The sequence below is a fragment of the Parasteatoda tepidariorum genome, chromosome 7, assembly GCF_043381705.1.
Source record: "Parasteatoda tepidariorum isolate YZ-2023 chromosome 7, CAS_Ptep_4.0, whole genome shotgun sequence".
Classification (NCBI taxonomy): Eukaryota; Metazoa; Arthropoda; class Arachnida; order Araneae; family Theridiidae; genus Parasteatoda; species Parasteatoda tepidariorum.
Window position 1 is genome coordinate 66,878,953 of NC_092210.1, and position 24,965 is coordinate 66,903,917.

At 28.2% G+C, this 24,965-nt stretch overlaps 1 protein-coding gene across 1 annotated transcript; it reads right to left on the reverse strand.

The window, feature by feature from the left end:
- Positions 1-98: 98 nt before the first annotated feature.
- Positions 99-24,848, reverse strand: LOC107445511 (cell division cycle protein 37). Its single transcript, XM_016059914.4, has 10 exons — positions 24,469-24,848; positions 16,450-16,583; positions 16,185-16,341; positions 14,759-14,809; positions 10,566-10,631; positions 9,901-10,059; positions 9,680-9,795; positions 8,803-8,923; positions 5,217-5,285; positions 99-2,391 (listed from the first exon to the last, which is right to left on the reverse strand). The coding sequence occupies exons 1-10, from the start codon at positions 24,499-24,501 to the stop codon at positions 2,206-2,208; spliced, it is 1,092 nt and encodes a 363-aa protein (XP_015915400.1). The 5' UTR covers positions 24,502-24,848; the 3' UTR covers positions 99-2,205.
- Between the last annotated feature and the right edge of the window lie 117 nt (positions 24,849-24,965).

Consider the following 24,965-nt stretch of genomic DNA (forward strand, 5'->3'; position numbering starts at 1 on the left):
GCTTCAGCTTAGTAACATAAAATATTAAATAAGAATAAGTTGTTATTACTAATGTAAATTACACAAGAATACGTCTTAGTAAATAAGAGAAAACCATATCTAAGAAGTAAACTTTTATTATACAATAATAACTTTTATAATGCAAGTATGAGTATTATTATTTCAAAACAGAGCCTTCATTCAAATTTAGAACAATTACAAAAATAACTTCATGTTACATACTGATGGTATAACCAACAGGAAGAGATATTTTGTAACATTTTATAAGTAATCTGATTGAAGCTCAAATTAAGTCCAGCTACAAATAAAGATTTAAGTCTTTATAAAAGACAGTTTTAGATGCTTAGAAAAGCGGACAGATTTTTGAAATACAGAAATCAAACACACAGTCAATTTTAAAAACAAAACTTGCGATACATTAAATTATAAGTTATAATGCGATAATATTAAATTATAAGTTATATTAGGATGTAGCATTAATAAAAATATGAAGTCTAAAATATCATGCCCAATAAACTGAAATATTAATTCAAAACAAAACATTTCTTGAGTCATAAGGGCTTTTAAAAAATTTCAGCTTTGTTTAAAAAATAATAAATGTTTTAAAATATCATTGTACTAAAAATCTTCAAACATTGCAATTCTAAAATAATAAGCTAATATATCAATCTTTATTTTCTTCAAAGATTTTCTGCAATGTCAAAAATTATTTACACTAACATTGAATTTTTTTTCGACACCTTCATAAATTCAATCTCAGTATTTTGACTTGCAAAAAGAGTAAAAAATACAATATAAATATTTAAACAATTTCTTGCATTACCAAGGTTTTTGGAAAATTAAAAAGCATTTTCAGTGGAGGAAATGTTTGAAAAAATTAAACAGAAAAAGATAAGGGTTACACAGTATAAAAATAAGATCTACATTAAGATTTTTCAACTTGATATTTCATTCCAGAGAGAATTTTTAAAAGCAATCAATGGTGTTATATATTGCATAGTATGTTTGTGAATATGTACGTACAGAGAGAGAGATTTTAAAAAATTGAGATGTTCACATGAAATTTTATGAAATTAAAGGATCCAACATAAGCCAAACCCCCACTTTAGATTACAAAAATTCTCAGAAAACTCCCCAGGTTATGTTCAGAAATATATGTTTAATTATTCTTTCCTTAAAAGACTTAAATAAAAAAAAATATCCTTTTTACTTGTATTTTAATATTTTCTTAATTCATCTTTTACGCATTGAACTTTTTGAAAAAATCCACTAAAAATAATTAAAGGTATTAAAAATAAATTAAAAATCTTTCTTCTTTTCAGAAAAATTTAATTTTTAAGCTAAACTTTGTGAAGAAAAAAGCATGCAAATAAACTAAATTGCTATTTTGCAAATTTTTATCTGTGTTTAAAGTTAGTTATTTGTGAAAAAAAAACTACATGTTTTTCACCCATCCAAAATGCAACAACTCAATTGAACTTAGTGTCACAATCTTTGGTTAAAGAAACTAATCTACATTACATCTAAATATAACAATTAAAATTTTGTGAAAATTACCTAAGTAGCTGTTTATTTAACACAATATCCTAAATCATCCTATATATTTAAAAAAAAAAAGGGAAAAAAAGAAAACTTTTGAAATTCTTTAGTTGAAGAATAAGGCTATTTATTGTGTTTACCATACATTTTTGATTTAAAGTATTATAAAATCTCAAACTTTAACCAAACTTTTGATTAACAGCATTACGTGAATTACTTCATAATTATGAACAAACTGAACGTATTTCAACTTAACATTATAGAACCAAAAAAATGAATAAAAGCCCCTAGAACTTTCAAGAAAAAAAAAAAGCTATTTAGTATCAATTTAATCATTAGTTAAAGGAGATTTGAGTCTTCACATGGCACTTTTACAAAGCAAAAAAAAAAAATTAAAAAATTCCATTAATTTAGTAACAAATATATTTAAAAGAAAGAAAGGAAAATGTAATAAAATGTAAACTAACTTTTCACAAAATAGTCATTATATTAACTTCAGTACTTCTTTTTAAAAAAAGCAAGAGGTACAAAATTTTATGATTGCATTCGCTCACTAGTTAAAACTTAAAAGAGTGCTTGCAAAAGCCATGTGCAACTGAGTTTTGCAATCATTCATTTACTAATTTAAACAGTACATTTTTAAGATACTATGTTATTTTCGATGAATCATTGCTCAGCTACTTCAGCAGCTTTTGCTTCAGCAGCCTCTTGTTCTGCTTTTTTAGCATCCGGAATCCAGAGGCCAGAATCAACACAGCGATTTATGTGGTATCTTGCCTCATCTTCGGGCATTGTTGCTATTGTTTTTTGAAGAAGCTCGATATCTTTCGATTCAAAACATGTTTTTAAAGCCTGAAATTTTAAAAATATGTAGAACACACTTTAAACTGCAAAAGATTATAAGTTACAATGTAAGTCTTTTATATAAACAGAAAAAATATATACTGGAATTTATTTTTAAAAGTTTCAAAAAATAACATTCTAAAACTAGAAAGACTGTTTACTATACCAAAGCTTAATAATAAAATTCAAACAAATCGTTCAAAATTGAATTATATAAAAATTTAACAAGTGATTTAATAAAAAATTTGAAGATTATAATGACATATTTCCTACCTTTTAGCAAACAATGAAAAAAAGAAAATGCTAGTTTAGTTGAAAAATTGAAAATAGATATTTTATATGCCTTGAAAATATATCAAATTAAAATATTTGATTTTCTATTTGTGGATTACTGAAAATTAAACAGTCATTTTTTTTCTCTTGACATTAGATAGTGCACATTGTCAATTTAAGATATTTTTTGAGACTTATATATGGTTATATGGCTACATAGTTAACAAAATAATTTCAGTTAAAAATATCAAATACATAAAGTTGATATATTTTTGTTATCATGTAATATAAATTTAGTAAACATTCATTGTTAAATCAAACTGCAAAAGAGAGAGAAAACGTACAGTAGCAAATGTTAGAAAATTATTTGAGTAATTTAAGCAACTTCTAGTCAGGCTGATGACGAAAACTTACTGAAACAATTTTAAAAAATAGGTCCAGTCATAAACCAATGTTAATTTTTTTTTATTATATTCACACATTAATTCAATATATAAATACACGCAAAGATATAAATAAATACTAATATATAAATAACAATAGTATAAAAATAGAAATTACAACTTTGAACAGAAGAATTTTTCTTTTTCAATAAATTTTTATTACTTTATTTTCTTTGACAGTTCTCCTCCTTTAAAGAAATTTTTAAACTGACACAGTAAAATAAAAAACATAGCGTAATTATTGTGAAATTAAAAGTAAAGCATAATTGGTTTACATATTACTGAAATGGAAGTATTTTGTTTTGCTTGAAAGTTTTTTTTTTTTAACTATGTAATTAATTTTTAATCTCAATTTCTCTCAATCTTCAATTTTCTCTAAAAAAATTCAAATTATAAAATTAAATTTGTTTATTAACAGAATTATCTAAAAAATAATTTTGTAAAAATAACTTTAATAAAATAATTTTAATAAAATAAAAAAAGATTCTGGATAATTTGCACTTGAATAATCTTACTTATTAAAGTTTAATATTCCCTTGCCTTTTTATCCATGAGGGAATGGCAGCATAATCAATTATTATAACATTTCAACTTATTTTTCTATTGTTGCAACTCAGGATGTCTTCTTTAAAATAACTTTTCAACTAAAGAGTTTCCAGCAGATTTTTTGTGAGCTTATAGTGGTCAATATTTAAAAAATATTCATGCAAAAAAAGGGGTTTTATTTCCTGAGAAATTATCTTTTCAACATATATTAAATTGTTTAAATTATTTTATAAATTAAATGGCAAATGATAAATGCCATTAAACACCAGGTATAATGTGCTCCTTAAAATATGAATAATAATATTTACAGGGCCTTATACCTTTATTATGACTAACAAAGGGCTGCACATGTATTTAGACACGTTGACGGCAAATATAGTAATGTTTATTTAAACATTAGTGTTCTAATTTTTTTATCAATAAACTTAGCAACATATTTGTAGAAAATTAAAGGCATTTAATTATTAGAATGAATTCAAAAATAAAAACTAATACTCCTCTTTCTTAGAAAAAAATTTCCATTTTAATATCGAAAATAGATGTATAACAATAATTTTTTTATAAAAAAGTTTACGAAAATTCCATACATTTATAAAGAACTCAGCATAAAAAAAATATGCCAAATGCGAGATTTAAAATTCATATGTCGTAATAAAATTATCAGAATTTTTTATACTACTTGAGCAAAAAACTACTGAAAAATATGGTTGGAAAAAAAATAAATAATTGCAACAAAAAAAAAAAGAAAAAATCACTTAGATTTACAATGAAATCGGCACAAATAAGGTGCACCGAGAAGTAATTATTTAAATGGGCGATTTGAAAGTCTCGTTTCGTAATAATATCGTTAGCAAAATTCAGGATTTTCAAAATCTCATGGAAAAGCAAAAATAACTGCTTAAAAAACCATTCAGATTTATGATAAAATCGGTTTGAGGAAAGCACGTTAAACAACATACATTTATTTACTGCAGAATCTGTGAAAACTGAGCGCATCAAAAAATGATGATTTAAAAGTGTGATTTCAACATCTTTTTTTATTGCGTTTAGGAGCTCCCGCAGGCCACATTTCTGTAGTCACAGATTGTGCACCCCTAATATACACCAATACATAAATGCCATTTTGAAATTTATGAAGTGAGAGTTTTATCAGTTAAAAAGTGGCACAGGCCTACACAATCTTTATTTGAGTTTTTCGGTCAGTTGAATTTTGGATATTCTAGCTTTTATTGTAGCTAATCCAAAAGTAAAAAGTACAATTTGAAATTGGATGTTTGTTATAAAATGAGTACATATAATCATGTTTTCACATAAAATAGCACAATTCAGCCTGACTTTAGAACGTTCGCAGTCGAGAAAGATTTTTTTTAATATAAACAATAAACTAAAATTTTCAAAAGTAAATTAACAGTAAAATCAAATAATAACTCTTAATACCAAATATTTAGCTAACTATAAAATAAATTACCTTTTGACTCTTCTGAAAATTTTCAAAACTTTGTATTATTTTTCTAATCTAAGTAAAAGTAAAAAAAGTAAAATAATAGTAGTAAATTAAAGAATAATTCTTACTTCAGGAAGAGATTCTAGTACTTCTAAAGGATCTAACCCACCAGGACCTAACCTCTGTTGTCTTTCCTCCTAAAAATAGTTAAACAAGAAAATTTATTAGAAAAATACTTTAATTTGCCAACTATAATTTAACAATTAAACATATGAACCATATTTTGTTACGGTAGTGAAGGATGATAGTAATGGCAAAAACAAAAATAGTTTGAAATTAAAAACACTGGGAAATATAGTACACAGAAATACAAATCATTTAAGAAACCAAACATATTTGACTCAATAGAAGCAAATTTTAAGATAAAATAACATTTACTAACTCAAAAAGGAATGTAAAAATGTTAGATTTATTTAAAATTCTAATTGACAAAAACCATTGTTGAAAAAGAAATACAAAATTTGGGATAATTTAAACAAAACAAAAATGGCTCATACAAAACAAAAATTTAAACCATCGCAGTTAATTTTAAATTGTTTAATCTGATTTAACCTACATTTTTATTCACCTGTTTCTGTTCATAGATAAAAACAATTTAATGCACTAAAGATAAAACATGAAAAAAAAGTTTCATATCAACCCTAATGAAAAGAATGAATATGAGCAGGACTAGGAGAGAAATTTAGGGACACCACTTTCAACTAAGATTAGGACATTCAATGATGATTTAAAGCAGTGGCTTGAAATATAATAAAAAATTATGAAAAATATGTGCTTTTATTATAAACTACATCAGAGTTTCTGATAAAATTATTCAATTCAAAATAAGAAAACCATATTTAAAATTAAAAATGCTTCTTTGGAAAAAAAAGCTGTTTAAGAATAATTTAAACATTCATTAAAGGAGAAGATCTGAGTCTTCACATCGCACTTTTACAAAGAAAGAAAAAAAAAAACATGAATACCATTAGTAGCAAATATATTTAATAGAAAGAAAGGAAAATGTAATAAAATGTAAACTAACTTTTCACAAAATAGTCATTATATTAACTTCAGTACTTTTTTTTAAAAAAACAAGAAGTACAAAATTTTCTAATTGCAGTCGCTCACTAGTTAAAACTTAAAAGAGTGCTTGTAAAAGCCATGTACAACTGAGTTTTGCAATCATTCATTTACTAATTTAAACAGTACATTTTTTTGATACTATTCTCATAAATTATAGTTTTTTTCCCCCCTTCAAAAACCATACTTCAGCTTATTTTATTCCTTTCAGGTTATGCTCACACCAAAAACAAATTAAGAACTAGACTAAAAGTCACTCCAGGCCTGTGAATTCAATTAATTAGAGTTGAATCCAATTTAAAATTTTAATTGATTAAACAATAATGACATTTCTTTCTTCAGATTAATCTTTTCAAAGCAATGAGTAATATTTCTTCAGTTAGTATACATTCACAGCCACTAATGAACTTCATTAATGAAGTTGGGATTCCACTAGAAAAAATTTGATCATTTAGAGTTCCATGTCAGAAAAAAAAATAATAATAAGTAACCGCTGCTTTAGAGCAGTGTTCCCCAACCCCCGGTCCGTGGATCAAATGGTACTGGGTCGCCCATTTCATTGAAATTGAATTTAAATTCCTAGGTTTATAACCCAAATTAAAAATATTTGTGTTCCATTAAAATTTTATTTATTTAAAAAGGGGCCCCGGAAAGTAGTAATGTTTAAAAAGTAAAAAAAAAAAAGAAAGAAAACCACCACAACTATTTTCTCTTTCAATTAGTTTTAATTAAAAATAATCAATCATCATAACTGTAAATATCATAAATAAAACACGAAAGCACGGCGCGAAATTTACATTGGAACTAATGAAGAACTTCGTCTTCTCTCTCGATCTTGACTAATTGATTTAACGTTCTAGTAAGTTAAAATGTTAAATCACTTCATATTTATTTTTTGGTGTGACTGTATTTTATTTTGAAGGCATGTTTAAATACAATTAAATTAAAATTAATAAATCAAAATAATCTAAATTACAAACAATCAACGCCCCCCCCCCAGCGGGCTGCAGTAAAAATATCAAATGTTGACAGGTGATAAAAAGGTTGGGGACACTGCTTTAGAGCATTTAATTATCACAGCAGGATCTACTCGATGTGATTGCAGTTAATATTTATCAATTTCTTATTGTGTTATCAATGTTTTTCTAGTCATATTAAAATTATCAATTTCTTTTATCATTATCATCTTTAATGTTAGCATAGTTTTTATTTATTCATTTTTGAAAAATCATATTGGTGGCCTAATAAATATTTAGTCTGTATTCAAAAGAAATCTGTTTTATTTCCCTATGCTATTGTTCGAATCATTGCTCACTTACATAGAATTTGATGATATGGATAGCACAAAGCAAACTAATTTAACATTAAACAAAAGATCAAGCTTTTAAATCATAATGATAAATTAACAAAGAGTATTTAACACAATGCTGTAGAGCAATTAACATTTCTAAGCCACTTTGAAAAATCATTATAATCATATTAGAAGAGAAAGACAAAATAAAACAATCCAAATTCAATCGAAATTAAACTGGAGAAGATGAGAAATTTAAAACAAAAACTATAAGACCATGGTTGGAAAATCATAATATGATGCTCGAGACTTATACTGCCAAAAAAGAAACAATTTAGATGCTCAACTGGGTAAAAAAAAAATTGTTGCAACAAATGGTTGGTTCGAGCGTTGGAAAAAACTTAAAAGTATTGTTTTTAGAGAATTCCTGGTGAGCAAAAATTAATCAGTCAGATATTAAAAGTGAATGAATGTCAGTTAATCTTGAATTATTTAATGTTTTGAACTATTTATATTTAAATTAAAAAGGAGACACTAATTTTTATTATAGTAATATTAACACATTTTACTTCACACTAACTTCTAAATAGCACCAACAACAAAAAAAACATATTTTCAATATTACTTTTAATATTAATTTAAATGAGTTACATGAATTGTTAAAAAACCTTTATAAAAATTAAGAAAATGTAATTTAATTCAGAAACACATAATTTGCAGTTGGAATTCCAATACTTTTAAAATAATACATTTTTCTATTAAATTTATTTCTTTTTTGGTGCTATAGCCCACAGTGGGCCTTGATTTGCTGCACAATGTTAATAAATTTTTGATAATCTACCTATATTAAAAACCTTTCTGTTTTTAACCATGAGTTACACGTTTGAAATATTCATTATGGTGATATATTTTGTTGTATTATTAAATGATCCCTTTTTGGGTCTTCAGTTCATTAGTTTCCAATTTAAGATTTTATCTAAGAAATATTTTTATTAATCCTTTCCTAATGACTTAGCCATGCTACTAAATTTAAAGAATCAATTTTTTTTTATATTCAAACGACCAAGTTCACTACTGTTTCTAACCCTCCACTAAATTTATTAATTATAAATTTTGAATTCCAATAACAGAAAGTGCAAGTTTAATATGAATAAAAAAGAGAGGAGTAATAGCTTCAATTACATCATAAAACACATCATTAAATTCAAAAGAATTCTAGAAGAATTTAAAGACAATACATTAACATAATTTTTTTTCCAGAATACTAAACACACCTAAAGAGGAACACAATGAAAACTTACTTCTTCAGCTTCTTCAATAAGCTTCTGGATCCTAGCTTTTGCACGATCTCTAACACGCTGCTTGAAAGACTCAAGTTCAGCATAGAAAGCATCTTTATATTCACCATCTGCCATCTGGATTCTGAAAATAATTAAATTTATATTTGTAGTAAAAGTCAATATCAAATTTAATAACAGTTATGAAGTCTTTTTAAACCTCAATATATAAACATTTATACAAAAATTAAATTATCCAGAAACCCATGCAAAAAAATCATATAAAAAGTTGCTCTGCAATATTATTTGTAATTTTGAAAAATAAATAAAATATATAAAAGAGCCTTAAAAACTAAAGTTTTTCTTAGTGAAACAAAAAATTCATTTATTAAGTATTTTTAAATAATAATCAGTCTAGTCTAATTTCTTGCCAGGTTCCTGCTTCTGTAATTATGCGAAAATTATTTTTGAAAACCAAGGTGCTTTTTCCGCACACATAATTTAATAAATAACCATTTTTATAGAAAAAAATACGAACTTCTAAAAATAATGTTAGACAAACAAATACTCATTAAGTATGAAAAAAATAATAAAGTAAGTTTGAAATATGTGTCAAGTCTTAATAAACCGAAGTATTAATTGTATAAAATTCAATTTATCAATCACAGTCTGATAAAAACTGCATTACATTCTACTTGTTAAAATTTTCCAGTCTATATAAATGTCTTTACTATTAAATATCTTTGAGTCATATAAGCAAAATTTAATATTAATAACTTATTTTACATAGAACAAGATTTTGTGAAAAGTCCTTTATACATAGCAGCTTCTTAACTAAATTCAACTGTATTGTGTTAGACTATGACAAATGGGCAACATTAAAATCAGAAAATATCCTAACCTAGAAAAGAAAGAGTTAATGCAGGATCGAGGATCAACACTCAGGTGCTTAGATAGTTCTAATATAAACTGCATGCAAATGCATTGATGTGCTACATGTTCCATCAATTCATGTTTCTGCAAACATAAAAGAAAAAAGCATTAGCAACAAAATATAATAAAAAATAATGTACTAATAAATAACCAAATTAATAAAAATAATTTATGAATCATTAATATTACCTCTTCTACTTCCAGATTAATGCACCACAAAACTAGATAATTTGCAGTTTCTTCACAGGCAAGATGTGGATGTTCCTTTAGAAAATTTTTGCTATCATCATATTTTCGAAACATTCCAAATTTCTTCAAAAGCTTTTCGTTTTCTTTGTTAAATTTTGACTAAAAAAATAATTGCATTGTATTAATTATAATAAGATGCACATTTTATTACAATTTTTTTTCCGCAGCAATATTTATTTTCTAAAAGCTTCACACTAATTTTTGAACTTCATAGCAAAAATTAAGCTTTCTATTAAAATGATAAAAGGCAACTATTTCAGATTTCATTATAATAAATTTTAATTATTTGTCTTTTTAAGTTACGCTTCACAAATTATACATATAGATATTACCACATACAAGCCAACTTTAGATTTAGGTTAAGTTTTAATCATTTAAACATCCATAATTGATATCTTCTGGTTAAAATTACACAAAGTATTTTAAAATATTTTGATTATCACCTCTTAAAAAGTATATTTAATTTTTTTCATGCTATAAAATTTGATATTTTAAAACTACTTGCAAATTTAATATTCATTTAAATTCTTAACTTGTTGCTCTTTAAAAAATTTTATTTAGTTATTTTATAAGTTTACTTTCATTGATAAAAGCACATATTTTACCTGTCTTTCAGCCTTTTCTTCCTCTGTGAATTCTTCTTTTTTTGGAGGGAGTGATTTATTGATGACCTACAACAATTCAGAAAACATTAGTTAAATACCAATTTAACATAAATATCAGCACTTAATAAACATAACAAGCATATTTTAAATATTGCATGCTATTAAAAACATTTGCTTTAATTTGTTATAAAACCTTTATCAGTTTATCATTAAAATCAGCAGTTATATTTCCAAGTTCTGCAACATTCCCTACAGCCATGTTGAAAGAGCTACACATAGTTACTGAGGTAATTCTTTCCCAGGCAGAAACAAACTAAAAACTGCCTGTAAAACATCAATTTCGGTGTTGCACCATCCTTCAATGATTAGAACTGCGGGTTTTCATAGCAATGTCAAAACAGAATTCTTTCGGTAATGGTGCTTGAAAGTATGGACATGGATCACATGCAAATCAAGAAATTAAACTAAACTAGTGCAATCAGAAGGATACAAAATGGCACATTTTTAATGAAAAAATACACGAAGAGTGCAGTGAACAGTTGTTGTTAAGTAAAATCATTTTCGTTCACTTTTTTTCATTAAATTTTTCAAAATTATGCAGACATGAACAAGAAATTTATTTGTAGAGATAAACATCAATGGAAATTAAGAAAAGAAAAAAAAACATAAAATGATAATTGAAGTTAAAAGAATTTAAAAAGGTTTAAAATAGATATTTATGTTTTCTGTAAATAATTTTTAATTAATAAGCCTGGCACAATTTTTTATTCATTTATTGTAGGAAGTGCACTTTTCCACTTCATAGCCCATTAATCTCTAACTCAAACAGTTGTAACCAAGTATTCTCGTATTCCAAGTGCAGCAGAGAAGTGGGCAAAAGCTTATAATCAGGCAGTTAGCCTTCTTATTTGTATTAATTGTTCTGTCCTATTAATAAATGGTTTGTTAAATTAGTTATGGTAACAGATGCATCAAATAATTAGCCACTATCTGGTATTCAGCTATTTTGCAAAATACTTGGTAGGCCAAATATTTGGTACAGTATTTGTAGGAAAAGTATTTTTCATCAAATAGATTAAATGGATTTGAATAAATTTAATAAAGAATAATCTAAAATCTTATTTCTTAATATACATTATTAAATAAAGTTTTTACACATATTTGCCTCAGCTAGAATTTTAAATAGATAAAATAAAAATAAAAAATAAATAAATAAATTCTGAAATCAGGGAAGTTTAAAATATAATTTGCACAAGAAATGATGTTCTTTCCTTCATTTCTTGAAAAAACATAATTTTTAAAGAACACCATAAGAAAATTTTGTATTTTAATAAAATGTGACTGTGAGTAGGGATTTTGTGACAAATTCAGATATTTGGAACACTGTGAAATTGGGGAGGTAAATTCCATTTCAAAAATTAGATTTTTCAGCGACCCAAATTCGTGACTTTCCACGAGTTTTTTTTTTTTTTTTTAATGGTTAAAATCAAGACATTTCAAGACAAATTTTGTTCAACACCGAAATCCATGACTTTCCAGGTGCGCGGATCCTTGTATTTAATATTGAAGGCGATGCATAAAAATTGTGTCCTAGTTATTTAAAAGCTTTGTAACCATTGCTGAATTTCAAAAAACATACTTTTTATCAGAAGACGAAAATAAAAGTGAAATCAATAACACAACAGTATTCCATACAAATTGAACAAGTAAGAATTCTACTACTTATGGTTTCTCTTCCGTAGATGCCAGTCAAGGCTACCTAACTTACTTTCTCCCTTCCTATAATGAGGGGCTTGAAACAAATTTTTAAAGTCTTAATTTTTCATCAAATCAAAATTATTCACATGGTAGACAGAATAATGTAGATCCTTCTTCGAATCAGTTAGTTAATTCAGAAATGAATTTACAGATCTTGTTAATTGTAAGAAATTTTTCTGGTAAATACCCAAATTCAGGATATTTATAACTTTTTGTTCTTTTTAAAACATATATAAACATGATTTGTCTTGCTTATAATCCAGAGAATAATATAAGTATCGTAAATTTCCAAAAATAAACTTTAAACATAAAATATATAACTTCCAGAAGAAATATTTCAAAAAACTATAAATAACTAGTAGAGAAACTACATAGTTGCATTAAAAAAGTAATGTAAAAAGGTTTGCATTGTGTAATATAATAAAGAAGGCATTATATTAAATCATTTAAGTTGAAAATGTTTTAAGAAGAAATGTGGCAATCATATATGTGGGCAAGACTGTGCGCTACATCCAATCAAGAAAGATGGCACATCACTTAGACATGGACTTTGAAGTTGGGCAGCTCCGAAGAGCAAGGCACATCCATCAGAGGTCTATTGCATCCAATAGACATATCACTTAGAAGACCAATTAGGAATTTTTGCAACCACTTAAAAGAAATATTAACACATTTTAAGAATTATTGATTCCTTCACTAAATTTAATTGGTTTTATTCTACAAAAACTACAGAGGTGGTGGAAGTTATTGATCGATTACAAAAGCAAAGTTATATTTTTGAAAACCCAGCAAGGATAATTACAGAGAGGCTTTGCATTTACCTCTGTGGCATTTCAAGATTACTGCATCAAAGAAAAAATCACTCATGTTACCTTAACAACAAAGTGATTAAGATCCAATGGCCAGGTTGAGAAAAAAATTCTACCATTATTTCTGTCCTTTCATGACTATTTGCTGGCAATACGGAGAAATGTACCTAAACTGCAACAGATACTGGACTCAGTATTAAGATGACCCCTTTCGAACTCCTTTTTGGTACGAAAATGAAGTCAAGAAATGATATCAATATTATAGAACTTCAAAACTATGAAATCACATGAGCTATTCAAAGAACCAAATCTACAAGGTTCAAAATTAAATCTGTGTTATTACAATCTTCGTCGTAAACAAACGCAAAAATTTGAACTAACAGTCAAGTAGCAATTAAAAGGACACAGACTAGTTCAAGATTAAAAAGGACAGTGTCTAGTAAAGGTTTATTGAGGCAAAAAGCTTTGGGACCCTACAAAGGGGCAAAAATCAAAAATAATGACACATGTGACGTAGAAAAATGTGACTTTGTTGATAGACCAGTCAAAAACACTACATATGTGGAGTACATGAAACCATGGCCTGACAAGGAGAAAATGACTTAATTTGTTTGCCTATTTCAAAATTTATATCTTTTTGTTTCATGAAAAACTTTTTGACTAAATTTTTTTTCTTCCTTTCTAATTTCATTGGATCTAAATTTTATAACAAATGATTTCTTTTATTTTGTTTTAGTGAATTCTTTAGAATTACAAATCTTTATTTGAAATTCAATTTTTTTATTGAAATGTGTAACTGCTGCATTGATACTTGTTTTACTATATGTAGTATATGAAATTTTTCTTTCATTATAATATTTAAAAATATTGTAACAGAAAATTGTAATGTTGTGTTATGTATGTAAATGCTTTATAATTTTGTTGCTAAATATTTTTCAGGTTATTTAATTGTATTGCTAAAAACTTTCAGATTATTTAATTTTATTGCTTCTATCATCAAATGAGGTCTATCTGGTCATGACAGCTGATGTAGGAAGTGCACTCTCCCACTTTATGCATGAGCACCTCATAACGCGTAAATCGCTAATTCGAATTTGTGTAACATTCCTGTATTCCTATGTAATGTTTATTAAACAATTTTTTTTTAAAATTACACAGTCTTTGCCTTTTCTTGTATTTTTTTTTAACCGAAATTGCAATGTCAGACTATTGATGATGCATGAAAATTTAAGCAAACAAGTGATTTGAATAAAGGAAAAAAAAAGTAAAGGAATGTAAGGTAAATACAAAAATTGTCTCTATAGTGCCCTACTTGCTCCTACAGTTTAAGAACTTTTGGTTTAATGTATCTACTGAAAAACTACTTTCAATGCATGAGTGAACTACTCTATGGACCTAGGAATTTGCTAATTTTCTAGGGAATCAAAGAAGGTATTATTAAAATTAGAAAAGCATTGGCGAGGTAACCATTAAAAAACAGAATGTTTTACAGAAAAACAATGAAATAAATACATGCATGAGAGCAATATTAGAATCAAATAAAAACAAAATAACAGAAGGCCATTATTTAAACTCAACAATAACCAGCACAAAAACTCAATTTAAATTGTAAGAATAAGTACTTACAGTTTTGGTAAATCCTTCTCGGCTAATAGTATCTACATTCCACGGCATAAGCTGCAAATAAAAAAATATATAATAATAATAAAAATTTTAATTCAAACAGTCTTTTCTTTCTAACTTTAAAAGCTAATAAAATCTTGATAAATCATTAAGTACTATATTGAAATCAGAAATAGAAACCAAAAAAAAAAAATTAGAAACTAAAAAAATATTCTAACCTGCATACCATCGCTCTACAGTCAATTAATAACAATCGGTATCATTTCATGAAGGTCCATGACAGGCTTGAGTTGTCTCATATCAACTCTAATTTTAAACTCTGTGTTTTTTTTTCAAGGATTGGGCTTTTATTAAGTAAGTAGGTTAACTTTTCAAGAATATCATATCATACACAAATCTTGCACTTAATTTGTAGTTTTTCACTGAAATCTGAATTATTTTTTATATTAAAACAATAAAACCAAACATTTAAATAACCAAATCTTGTTTAAACGGATGCCAGTGCCTATTTGAATTAGAAACCAGTTCTGTCTTTATTTTAGAAATGGAAAGAAAATTTTAATAATGAAATTATTTAAATTTGAATATGATCAAGAGAAAAGGTCAAACTATAATATTGAAATTTAAAAACTTTTTAAAAATAAATTGACAAACTTGTAACAACCATAAATATTTACAGCATTTTTCTTTCTTTCTCTTCCTTAACTTTTAATTTTATAAAAACAGTTTTCGTTTAATTTTAATGTGAAGTTAATACACATATTTTCTTTAACAAATTTTCTTTGTTTACATTAACAATATCCATTTAAGAATGACAAAGCTGGCTGGCAGAGATATCTGATTGATTTATAGGAACCAGATTTCATAGAAATCAACACATTGGGAAATATAAATTCTAAAATTAGGAAATGAAATAGAGTAAACTTATACAAAATCTGAATCTGACATCTGAATTCAACAAATGTTAAATCTGAATTCAATATGTTATTCGCCAATTTTTTAAATGCATTTATAATGCATGTATAGTAATTTTAAATTAGTGTTATTTAAAACAGAGTTGTTAGAAACATGTTATGTGTGTTCATTGCTGACATTTCTAGAGTTCCCAAGGTTAAATTTGCATATTATTTATTGAATAGTAATTAAATTAGGCAGGCGTGTGAATGCTAAAAGAAATTATCTAAGTTTTTCTTCTTAAAGTATAGTTTTTTTTTTTGTACATAGAAAATATTTAAAAGCAAGTCATTTTTATGCTCAAAAGTAACAATTACAAAATTTAAAGGGAGAAAGAAAAAACTTATTTGACTTATTTGAATACACAATTTTACATTAAAACCTAAAGAGAGAAACAATAAATTAAAAAAATACAAATTAAAGTTAACTAAATTACAATATCAATGTAAGCAGTACATGGATAAAAAAAAGTTACCTTTTCCTTTTTTAAAAGTTCTTCTCTTTTTTGTTGCAATTTTTTATCTTCAACTTCAAGCTTAGATAGTTCAGCTTTAAGTTCATCCATGTTCATATCACTATTTGTTTCTGCATATTTTATTTTTTCTTTGACATCTAGGATTTTTCTTTGACTTCTATGCAGGAAGATATAAGTAAGTTATAAACAAAATAATTTATTTACATTGAACATTTAAAAAATAAACTATAATAAATAAAATTTTAAAAAAATTTAAATGATTTACTCTTGAACATGTCTTTCAGATTCATCTTTCTCATGCTGAAACTCAGCCATTCGTTCAAGGCGAGCTTGATGGCGCCATCGAAATAGACTGGGAGTATCAATATTTGGATGAGTATCATCTTCATCATCCGATATCTAGAAGAAAAGTAAACAATTAAAAACTCTAGTCAAATTTAAGTTCATTAACTAGGAGTGTAACGAAAACAGTGATTAAGCAAAATATCAAATATTCTGCATCTTAATAGTAACTTCTCTCACAAATTTAAAATATTTATCAGAAACAAATATTTTTTTAACATTTGAAATTAATAGATTACTAGCAAGTTAACTATTATAGGACATAATGTTCATAAAGCAATACAACTTCTCAAAATAATAGTAGAGATACATGCAATAACTAACCTTTTTCATATGGAGAGGAAATAGGTTTAAAGAGTTATTGAAAAAAAGAGAGCTAAGATACAAAATGTCATCCAGAAATCATTATAATAGGTAGGCACGAGCAATGTAAGGAAAACTATTTGGATAAATCTATGAAGGGTAGGATAGAGTGTCCACCCATGTATACTCGCAGCAAACTTAGCCTTTAAGTGTCTAGAGGATTTTTCCCAACAAAATTTTCAATTTTTTGAAAAAAAGTATATGTTATGACCTTTTAAATTCATAGCAATTTGATACCAAGTATATGATAATATTTTTAAAAACTATTTTTGAAATTAGAATGACCACAAACTCAAATATATTGTTTAAAATTATTTATTCAAATTAAATTATTTTGTCTTTAAATCATTTTTTTATAAATTAAATTTTTTTTACCTTGCACGCAAAATTTCCATACTTCTAATAAACCTAGTAATAAGTTTGAGTATAGTATGTTGCTTAAATTCATAGTAGCACTTGAAAGTATTTTTTACATTTCAAAAGACATTTTTTTCCATAAAAACCAAAAATAAAACATATTTTTGGAGAAGTTTTGGAAAAGTTTTAGTATTTTGGAAAAGTTTTTTTTATTTTCCAATTTATTGACAAAATTTAGATTTAAGAAGAACATATTTGTCTAGCTGTAAAAGCTCTTTCAAGTCACTAACATGATTTCTTTTTTACTTTTATTGTGAGCGCAAGACACCATAGAATCTATTTTTCTTCAGATTTTAGCTCCAAGGAAAATTAAATACCTAATAAAAGATCTTAGCTGTTTGCTTCAAAAAGTGTTTGCATTTAAACACTGTATTTGAAAATTAAATAATAGAAAGTTAAGAAAGTCATTGATGCTTCCTCAATGAAATCAAGATGACACCTTAACCATTCTTATTTATACTAGGATATGTAAAGTTCCACCACTCAATAGAATAGTTCACATTAATCAGTGTTTTCACTACAGCGCGAGAATCTCGCATATTTTTTTTCCTTTCTCGCATTAAAAAATGATTACTGCGAGAAATTCGCTCATTCTATAAATCAATTTCAAAATTCACGAATTTCTCGCATTTTGGAAGAAGCTTCGAATTACGCTATTTAGAACAAAATCCGTTTCACTTTTCTTCCTGGATCTTTCATTATTTTCAGCATTTGCTCCGTTATCTAGCTTCCCTATTTACCAGTATTGTTCAGAACCTTTTCGAACAACAGAACCCCCTTTCAGAACACATTTCTCTGCAACCACGTGCTTAAAGTAGGTAAGGTTTTTTCATGTAAGACGATCAAACTTTTTATGCACTAATGTAAGATGGACAAATACCTAGTAAAGGCAAAATCTTCTATGATGATGCAGCAAGAATATTCAATGCTTTAAAAAATAGAAGACGTTAAAAATGTATTATAATAAAAGAAATGATTTTTTTTTCAAGTCTATTTGTGTTTTTTTAGTTTTTAGAAATCTCACTTAACTTTCTGAAATCTCACCCTGTTTTTGAGAAAGGGTGAGAAATTCTCACCCATTTTTTTTTTTTATGATGAAAACACTGCATTAATACTAAACATAGTTTTGTTAAAAAGAGGCGGCAATAAATAAATAGTTTTATTGATAGTAAATGTAGCAATGATAAAAAATTTAATCTGAAAGAACAAGAAAATTCTTTAAATTCATATTATAAATTGATGTCAAATTATAAATTCAGGTGAGATAGATTGCTCATTCTCAGCTGTAGACCAGAAAATTTTCAGTTAGTAACCAAAGGCTGGTATACTCTAATTGCTTAGTAGCCACTTTTTACTCAAACCTTATGAGTCGGTGACGAATATCAATAGGTCCTTTTCATTTAATAAGTTCTCCAAATCTGTCATACTTTAGTGACTTCCAGGACACATTGCAATTTCTGATGCAAACCTTGAGTTCTTTGTCTTTTGTGTACCCTAATGTTGGAAATTGTTACACAGCTTATCTATTAGCAAAAAGGACAGTGGCTTAAATAATACACCCTGCAACCCCCGTGGTGCGGGCATTGGTTAGGTTTGAGGGTGCAAGATCCAGAAACAATATACTATCATAGGGGTGCACAATCTACTGCTTGTGGCAGCGCATGAACAGAATAATAAAAAATAAGTGAATCACTCTAAATCGATAGAAAAATTCTCAATCACTCTAAATCGATAGAAACATTTTCAATCTTTTTTTTTTTTGGTGGTCATCTGGTCACTACAAATTTTCAAAGTTTTAGAAATTGCAATACTTTTAATTTGACAAAAATTATGAAATGTGAATTTTGAATTTTAGTAATCACTTTTGAAGCTCTTTATTTGTGTCTCGTTAGTTCATAGTTAATCTAAGTAACTTTTCAATAGGAGGTTATTATCCACGCGCTTTTTTAAATCCTGATCTTTTTTATTATACATTATAACAACCCACAAGTTTCGAATTGTGCAATCATTTTTAACATTTTTTATTTGTGTCAATATTATTACACCATTTTCAAGAAGACCTCCCATACCCACACATGTGACCTATGACATCAGCGCCAGCTAATCTTTATCATCAAAATGACATGTTAATGTTGAGCTAAGGTTCTCTACATTAGTTAGAATGTTAATTAACCATAAATAAATTCAATTTTAATTATATACAAAGGTGTATCACAAACTGAATTAGAAATAGAATTCTTTCTAATCTACTTCTTTAACTTAGATTTATTATTTCTTTATATGTTTTATTGTAACCGTGATATATTTTTGTTTTGTGTATCAGACAACTTCGATGCATAGTTAGCTTATGTTCCACGAAGGCTTCATGCCAGTCTTTGTGTTAAGTCTCTGTGTAAATATATACAACTCCAATTCAAAATATTAGAATAATGATAAATAAAGCACATAGTGGTTTGAGATATGCATTTATTTTGGTAAAAATGAATACCTGAGAATTTTGAAGTGTGTTATCACATTCTACATGTTTTGTAGATGAACATAACATAAATAAATTATTATGATATTGCAAAAGTTTTTACAATGAATTTTTTCTAAAAATTCAAAAAATTAGAATAATTTTCACAGTGGTTCAAAAAATTAGAATAACATGAACAAAAATAGCATAATTCATTTAAATGAAATCTGCATGAATAGTTAATACTTAGTGGCATCTCCCTTAGCTTTAATAACGTCACGCAAACGATTTTGCATACGATGCACTACTTTTTTGCAGTCATCTTTGCTGATAGTTGCCCAAACGGATTTCACGCTTTCTATGAGTTCATTTTTGTCCTTTGGAGCTAAATCCTGAAGGCGTTTCTTCATTAAACCCCATATATTCTCGATGGGGTTCAAATCGGGTGAATTGGCCGGCCAAGGAAGTAATTTGACTTTATTGTTAGTAAGCCAAGTAGTGGTGGCGTTTGACGTGTGGCAAGATGCAGAGTCTTGTTGGAAGATAAAGTCATCCTCAAATAGATCTTCCGATGACGGAATCATAAAATGTTCAAGTACCTCCTTGTATACTTCAGAATTTACCCTTCCTTTCAAAATGCACAGCTTTCCTAAGCCCTCAGCACTCATACACCTCTACATCATTACAGAAGTGCTAAACTTCACTGAGCGTTTCAAGCAATCTGTGGTAAAAGCTTCTTGCTTGCAACGCCAAACACGGACACCCTGATGACCGTGGGAAACGCAAAACATCGATTCATTGCTAAAAAGTACATTATTCCAGTCCTGAATACCCCATTGCAATCTGTCTTTGCACCACCTCACTCTGGCTCATTTTTGCTTGCGTGTAAGTAGAGACTTTTTCTTGGGCACACGTGATTGAAAATCTAGTTCATGGAGTCGTCGTAGTGTGGTAGATGTTGAGGCATCCACTCCTTGTTCTCTCCACTTTCTACTTATGAATCTCAAGCTCTAGAAGCGATTTTTAGTGACGACACGTTTCAGCATTCTGTCTTGTCTCAGTGTGGTTATTCGTTTACGACCACTATTTGAGCGATTATTTTTAAAACTTTGATTTGTAGAATAATCTTTTAAAATTTTACTTACAGTTCCTTGAGGCCAATTAACTTTTTTGGCAATCATTTGTTGACTAATTCCCTCATTGCGTAGAGTCACAATCGCTGTCTTGGTAGAGTGTGGTATGTCTTTCGTTCGACCCATTTCAACTCCCAACTAACTAAATCTGATTTTTAAACGAGCCTTTATACGCGTACTAGCTCTACAGTGGCGCAACTTATGCAAATTTTATGATTAACATTGACCAATCACACAATTTTACAGATATTCTAATATTTTGAATCGCCTCTGGAAATATTTTAATATATTGAAAAATTTCAATATTTTTTTATAAAATCTCTAATACTTCTTTAGGCGCGTGTGAACAATAATATCATATGTCAACTAATTGTGGACGGTTAATAATTTTTCCGTTCGCCACCGTTGTTTATTTTTAAAGATATCACGTATTTTATAAGGTAATACAATGTCTTTTTTGGTTATTCTAATATTTTGAATTGGAGTTGTAGTGAAAGAATTGAAATCTTTGTGAAAGAATGTATGTGTCAGTTAAGAGAATTGATGTTTGATGGGCTTGACTTACTCAAAATAGAATGGAAAGAACAGTTGCTAAAGTAAACAAATGCCACGTTTCAACAAACCAATCAGGATCGAGCTACCCAGACTACCTCACTTACAGGTATCCCATCAAGATAAATAAAAAGAATTATAATTATTTAAAAGAATTTATTTCATGCTAATATATTATTAAATTGACAGATTAAAAGAATTGTCTGCAGGGGTCTGTCCAAGCGAAATTTACTACTGTTCAGAGGTACCTTCACAAATTCAACTTTAGGAAAACTTTTCCTTAAAATTATATTTTTGTATCCCGTAAGAAACAGAAAATGTACAGGGTTGCCACTCAAATCTGGAAAAAAATTCCCTGTGTTTTCCCTCTACATATTATATACACAATATTTTAAGAGAAAACAACAATTACTGTGCTCTTGTATGAGCTATATAGGGCAAACTATATTTATTAGTTTGAATCGGTGGGAAATTAGCTGACCATACTTAAATAATGCTATAGTAAGTGAAATAGTTAATTATAGCTGAAATATCANTTTCCCTCTACATATTATATACACAATATTTTAAGAGAAAACAACAATTACTGTGGTCTTGTATGAGCTATATAGGGCAAACTATATTTATTAGTTTGAATCGGTGGGAAATCAGCTGACCATACTTAAATAATGCCATAGTAAGTGAAATAGTTAATTACAGCTGAAATATCATGGCTAAATATCTCATAAATTACGCTTTGAGTGGTCACCATCTTTTAAAAGACAAAAATAAGAAACAAAATTCCATGTATTTTCCCAGTTTGTAAAGAAAAAAAAATCAAAATTCCCTGTTATTTTAAGTGATTTTTAAATTCCCTGTACTTTCCAGGTTTTTCCTGTGAAGTGGCAAACTCTGATTGCATATTTTTGAGTTGATTTTTTAATATGATTTTTAATTCTCACAAATTATGTCTAAATTTTCACAAAATAGGTACCTCTCAGAAAAACCTAGACAGACCCCTGATCTGAAATACTGATGTTTATATTAAAATTATCATAGGATGTCTAAGTATTTAGGCATGCACCCTGTTGTGTTGTTGTTGTTGTTACACATCCCCCTGGAGAAGGAAAGCCTAGACCAGGTCCAGAAGGCCTCGTCGCATCAGTTCCCCATATATCTGCAGAAAGTCCCGATCAGCGAGCAGCTGCTTATAAGAAGCGCCAAGGCAAAAAAGAAGGTGATCAGGACTAGCGGGTTGTAAGCAGGAACAAGGTTGGAAAGTCTTCTCCCCATTTTGAAACCTTAAAAACTTAAGATGGCCATGGCCGATTGGAAAGGCCGAGGGCCGCAGCATGTTAATGATAGGCCAGGGCGGTTGCCAGCATACCACTGATGGGATGGAGTACGGCGCCACACTGGAAGCAAACAATGTTTTCCCAGGGAGTGGCTCTCAGTGGGAGTAAGACGGTTCAGACAGTCCATAGGAAGATCACAGCCATGTTGGCGAGCACATCGGCTGTCTCATTGCCATGTACCCCGACATGCGATGGGATCCACTGGAGGCTTATTGGTGTCCTCAGGCCTATCTCAGATAGAAGCTTCATAATCTCCTGACCAAGTGACCAGGAATATCCAATATTTCCGGCCAGTTCTTGAAATACTGAATAGCACTCCTACTATCGGTCAATATCCAAATGGAATTATTATCAGTTGTCTGGGCATAATTAAGGGCAGTCTCAATACCATGATCTCAGTTCTAAAGACTGAGCAGTCAAGGTTTCGGGTACTGATCCTGACTTTACTATCATTGCTGTTGACAAAAACACCACTCCCGGTTCTACAGTCTTCCAACTTGCTACCGTCAGTGTAGATGATCAAGCCGCCAGAAGGGATACTATTAACAACCTCTAGGGCCAACTGTTTCAACAGGTTTGGATGGTCCACCTGTTTATTGGCTTGAGATCTCAGATTGTGTTTAAAACTGATGCCCATAAGGGTCAATGTAGGAGGCAAACAATTTAGAGTGGTTGAAGGAACTACCTCAAAATCAATAAACCCCTCCTTTCTAACCCTAGCTATATGAATTAAAATAATATGCACCTATATGCAAATAACATGCAACCTAGCTATATGAATTAAAATAAATTTTTTTCCCTTTATAAAATATTTTTTAATCCACTTGACAAATAATAATAATCCATATTTAAACTTTGAAAGTAATTATTATAGGAAAGTGAGTTATTTTCTCGTATTTTTATTATTAATTTCATTTCAATGTGGTTAGTTGATGATAAGTGTATACAATGTTCCAATTTAGTACTTTTCAAAATTCATTGCAATATTCCTTATTAATTAATATCATGATATGTAAATTACAGAATGTCTCTTCATGGTGTCTTTGTTTCAGATTAAAATTTTAAAAAATTTGAGTGAAGTCTAAAATAAGGCGAATTTATAAATCTCGCAGAGGGGAGAATCTCAGCCTATGTGAACCACTGGGAAAAAACATTGTTGTACAGTGGTTTCCTGAGCTCTGTGGAATCTGGCTCTGCAATGAGATGACCAATTCATTAACCAAAAAGGGTGCATTGACACTACAAACATCTCCTAGTATATATTTTAAAACAATAAAGCAATTAATCACAATTCGCTGTTGTCTTCTTCATTCCATAGAAAACATAAGCTCTATGTTGTGACATTTAAAATAATGCTACTTCTTCAGCTCACAGCAAAAATTCTTTATCACAACACGTACAGGAGATAAAATTGGATAACCGATCTCGCATAAATAACTGCTCCAGCTATTTTCAAATAACTTTTGCGTTTGCAATTAAAATCTTTTTATTTATATTTCAAAGGATGCACAAGATTCTAAAAATAGCGAGATAACTGAAATTAATTAAATTGACTTAAGATAGAAATTTTGTCTTTTTAGATCGTATATAACGAGAAGAGAAAAGTAAAATGAGCTCTTTGACACTTGGTGACGGTTTAACCAATAAATAAACAAAGTATAAACAAATTAGTGCTTTGGTAAATTTACCTCAATATTTTTCCACTTGCTGTAATCAACCATTTTCTAATTAAAAGTCACAAAATCAAATAAAACTTTGCAAAGATTGATTTCAGAAAAGAAGTCAACAACGTTCAAGTTGCGGCAATATATAACGGTGCCGAAAAAGTAAATTCGAGAATTGAATTGAGAAATCGCAACTAGTCTCTTGAGACCCGTTTCTCACGCTCCGAGCTCTTTGGTACATAAACTTCCTTCACTTCAGTTTTATCTTAAAAATTTAATTTAAATAACAAATTCATTACGGAATTCTCAATTAGTTAAAAATGATAAAGAAATAAAAATATTAGAAAAATTCGAAGGGATTTCCTTCCCATTTGTAAAACAACTTATCAAGGAAAGATAGAACTTTGCTAAAATACGTAACCGTGACCATAGCCGTGAAGTTCAGACATCAACAACTCCTCCTCCTCCTTCTGAATTGCGGAAATTGGCATATCTTTAATTGTTAATTGAAGTAATTTAAA

Coding starts and splice junctions, on each gene's coding strand:
- LOC107445511 (XM_016059914.4), bottom strand. CDS start 24,501: ATGGTTGATTACAGCAAGTGGAAAAATATTGAG. Junction 10,632..14,758: donor GAGAAGGATTTACCAAAACT/GTAAGTACTTAT, acceptor GAATTGTTGTAG/GTCATCAATAAATCACTCCC. Junction 9,796..9,900: donor TTAATCTGGAAGTAGAAGAG/GTAATATTAATG, acceptor TTATGTTTGCAG/AAACATGAATTGATGGAACA.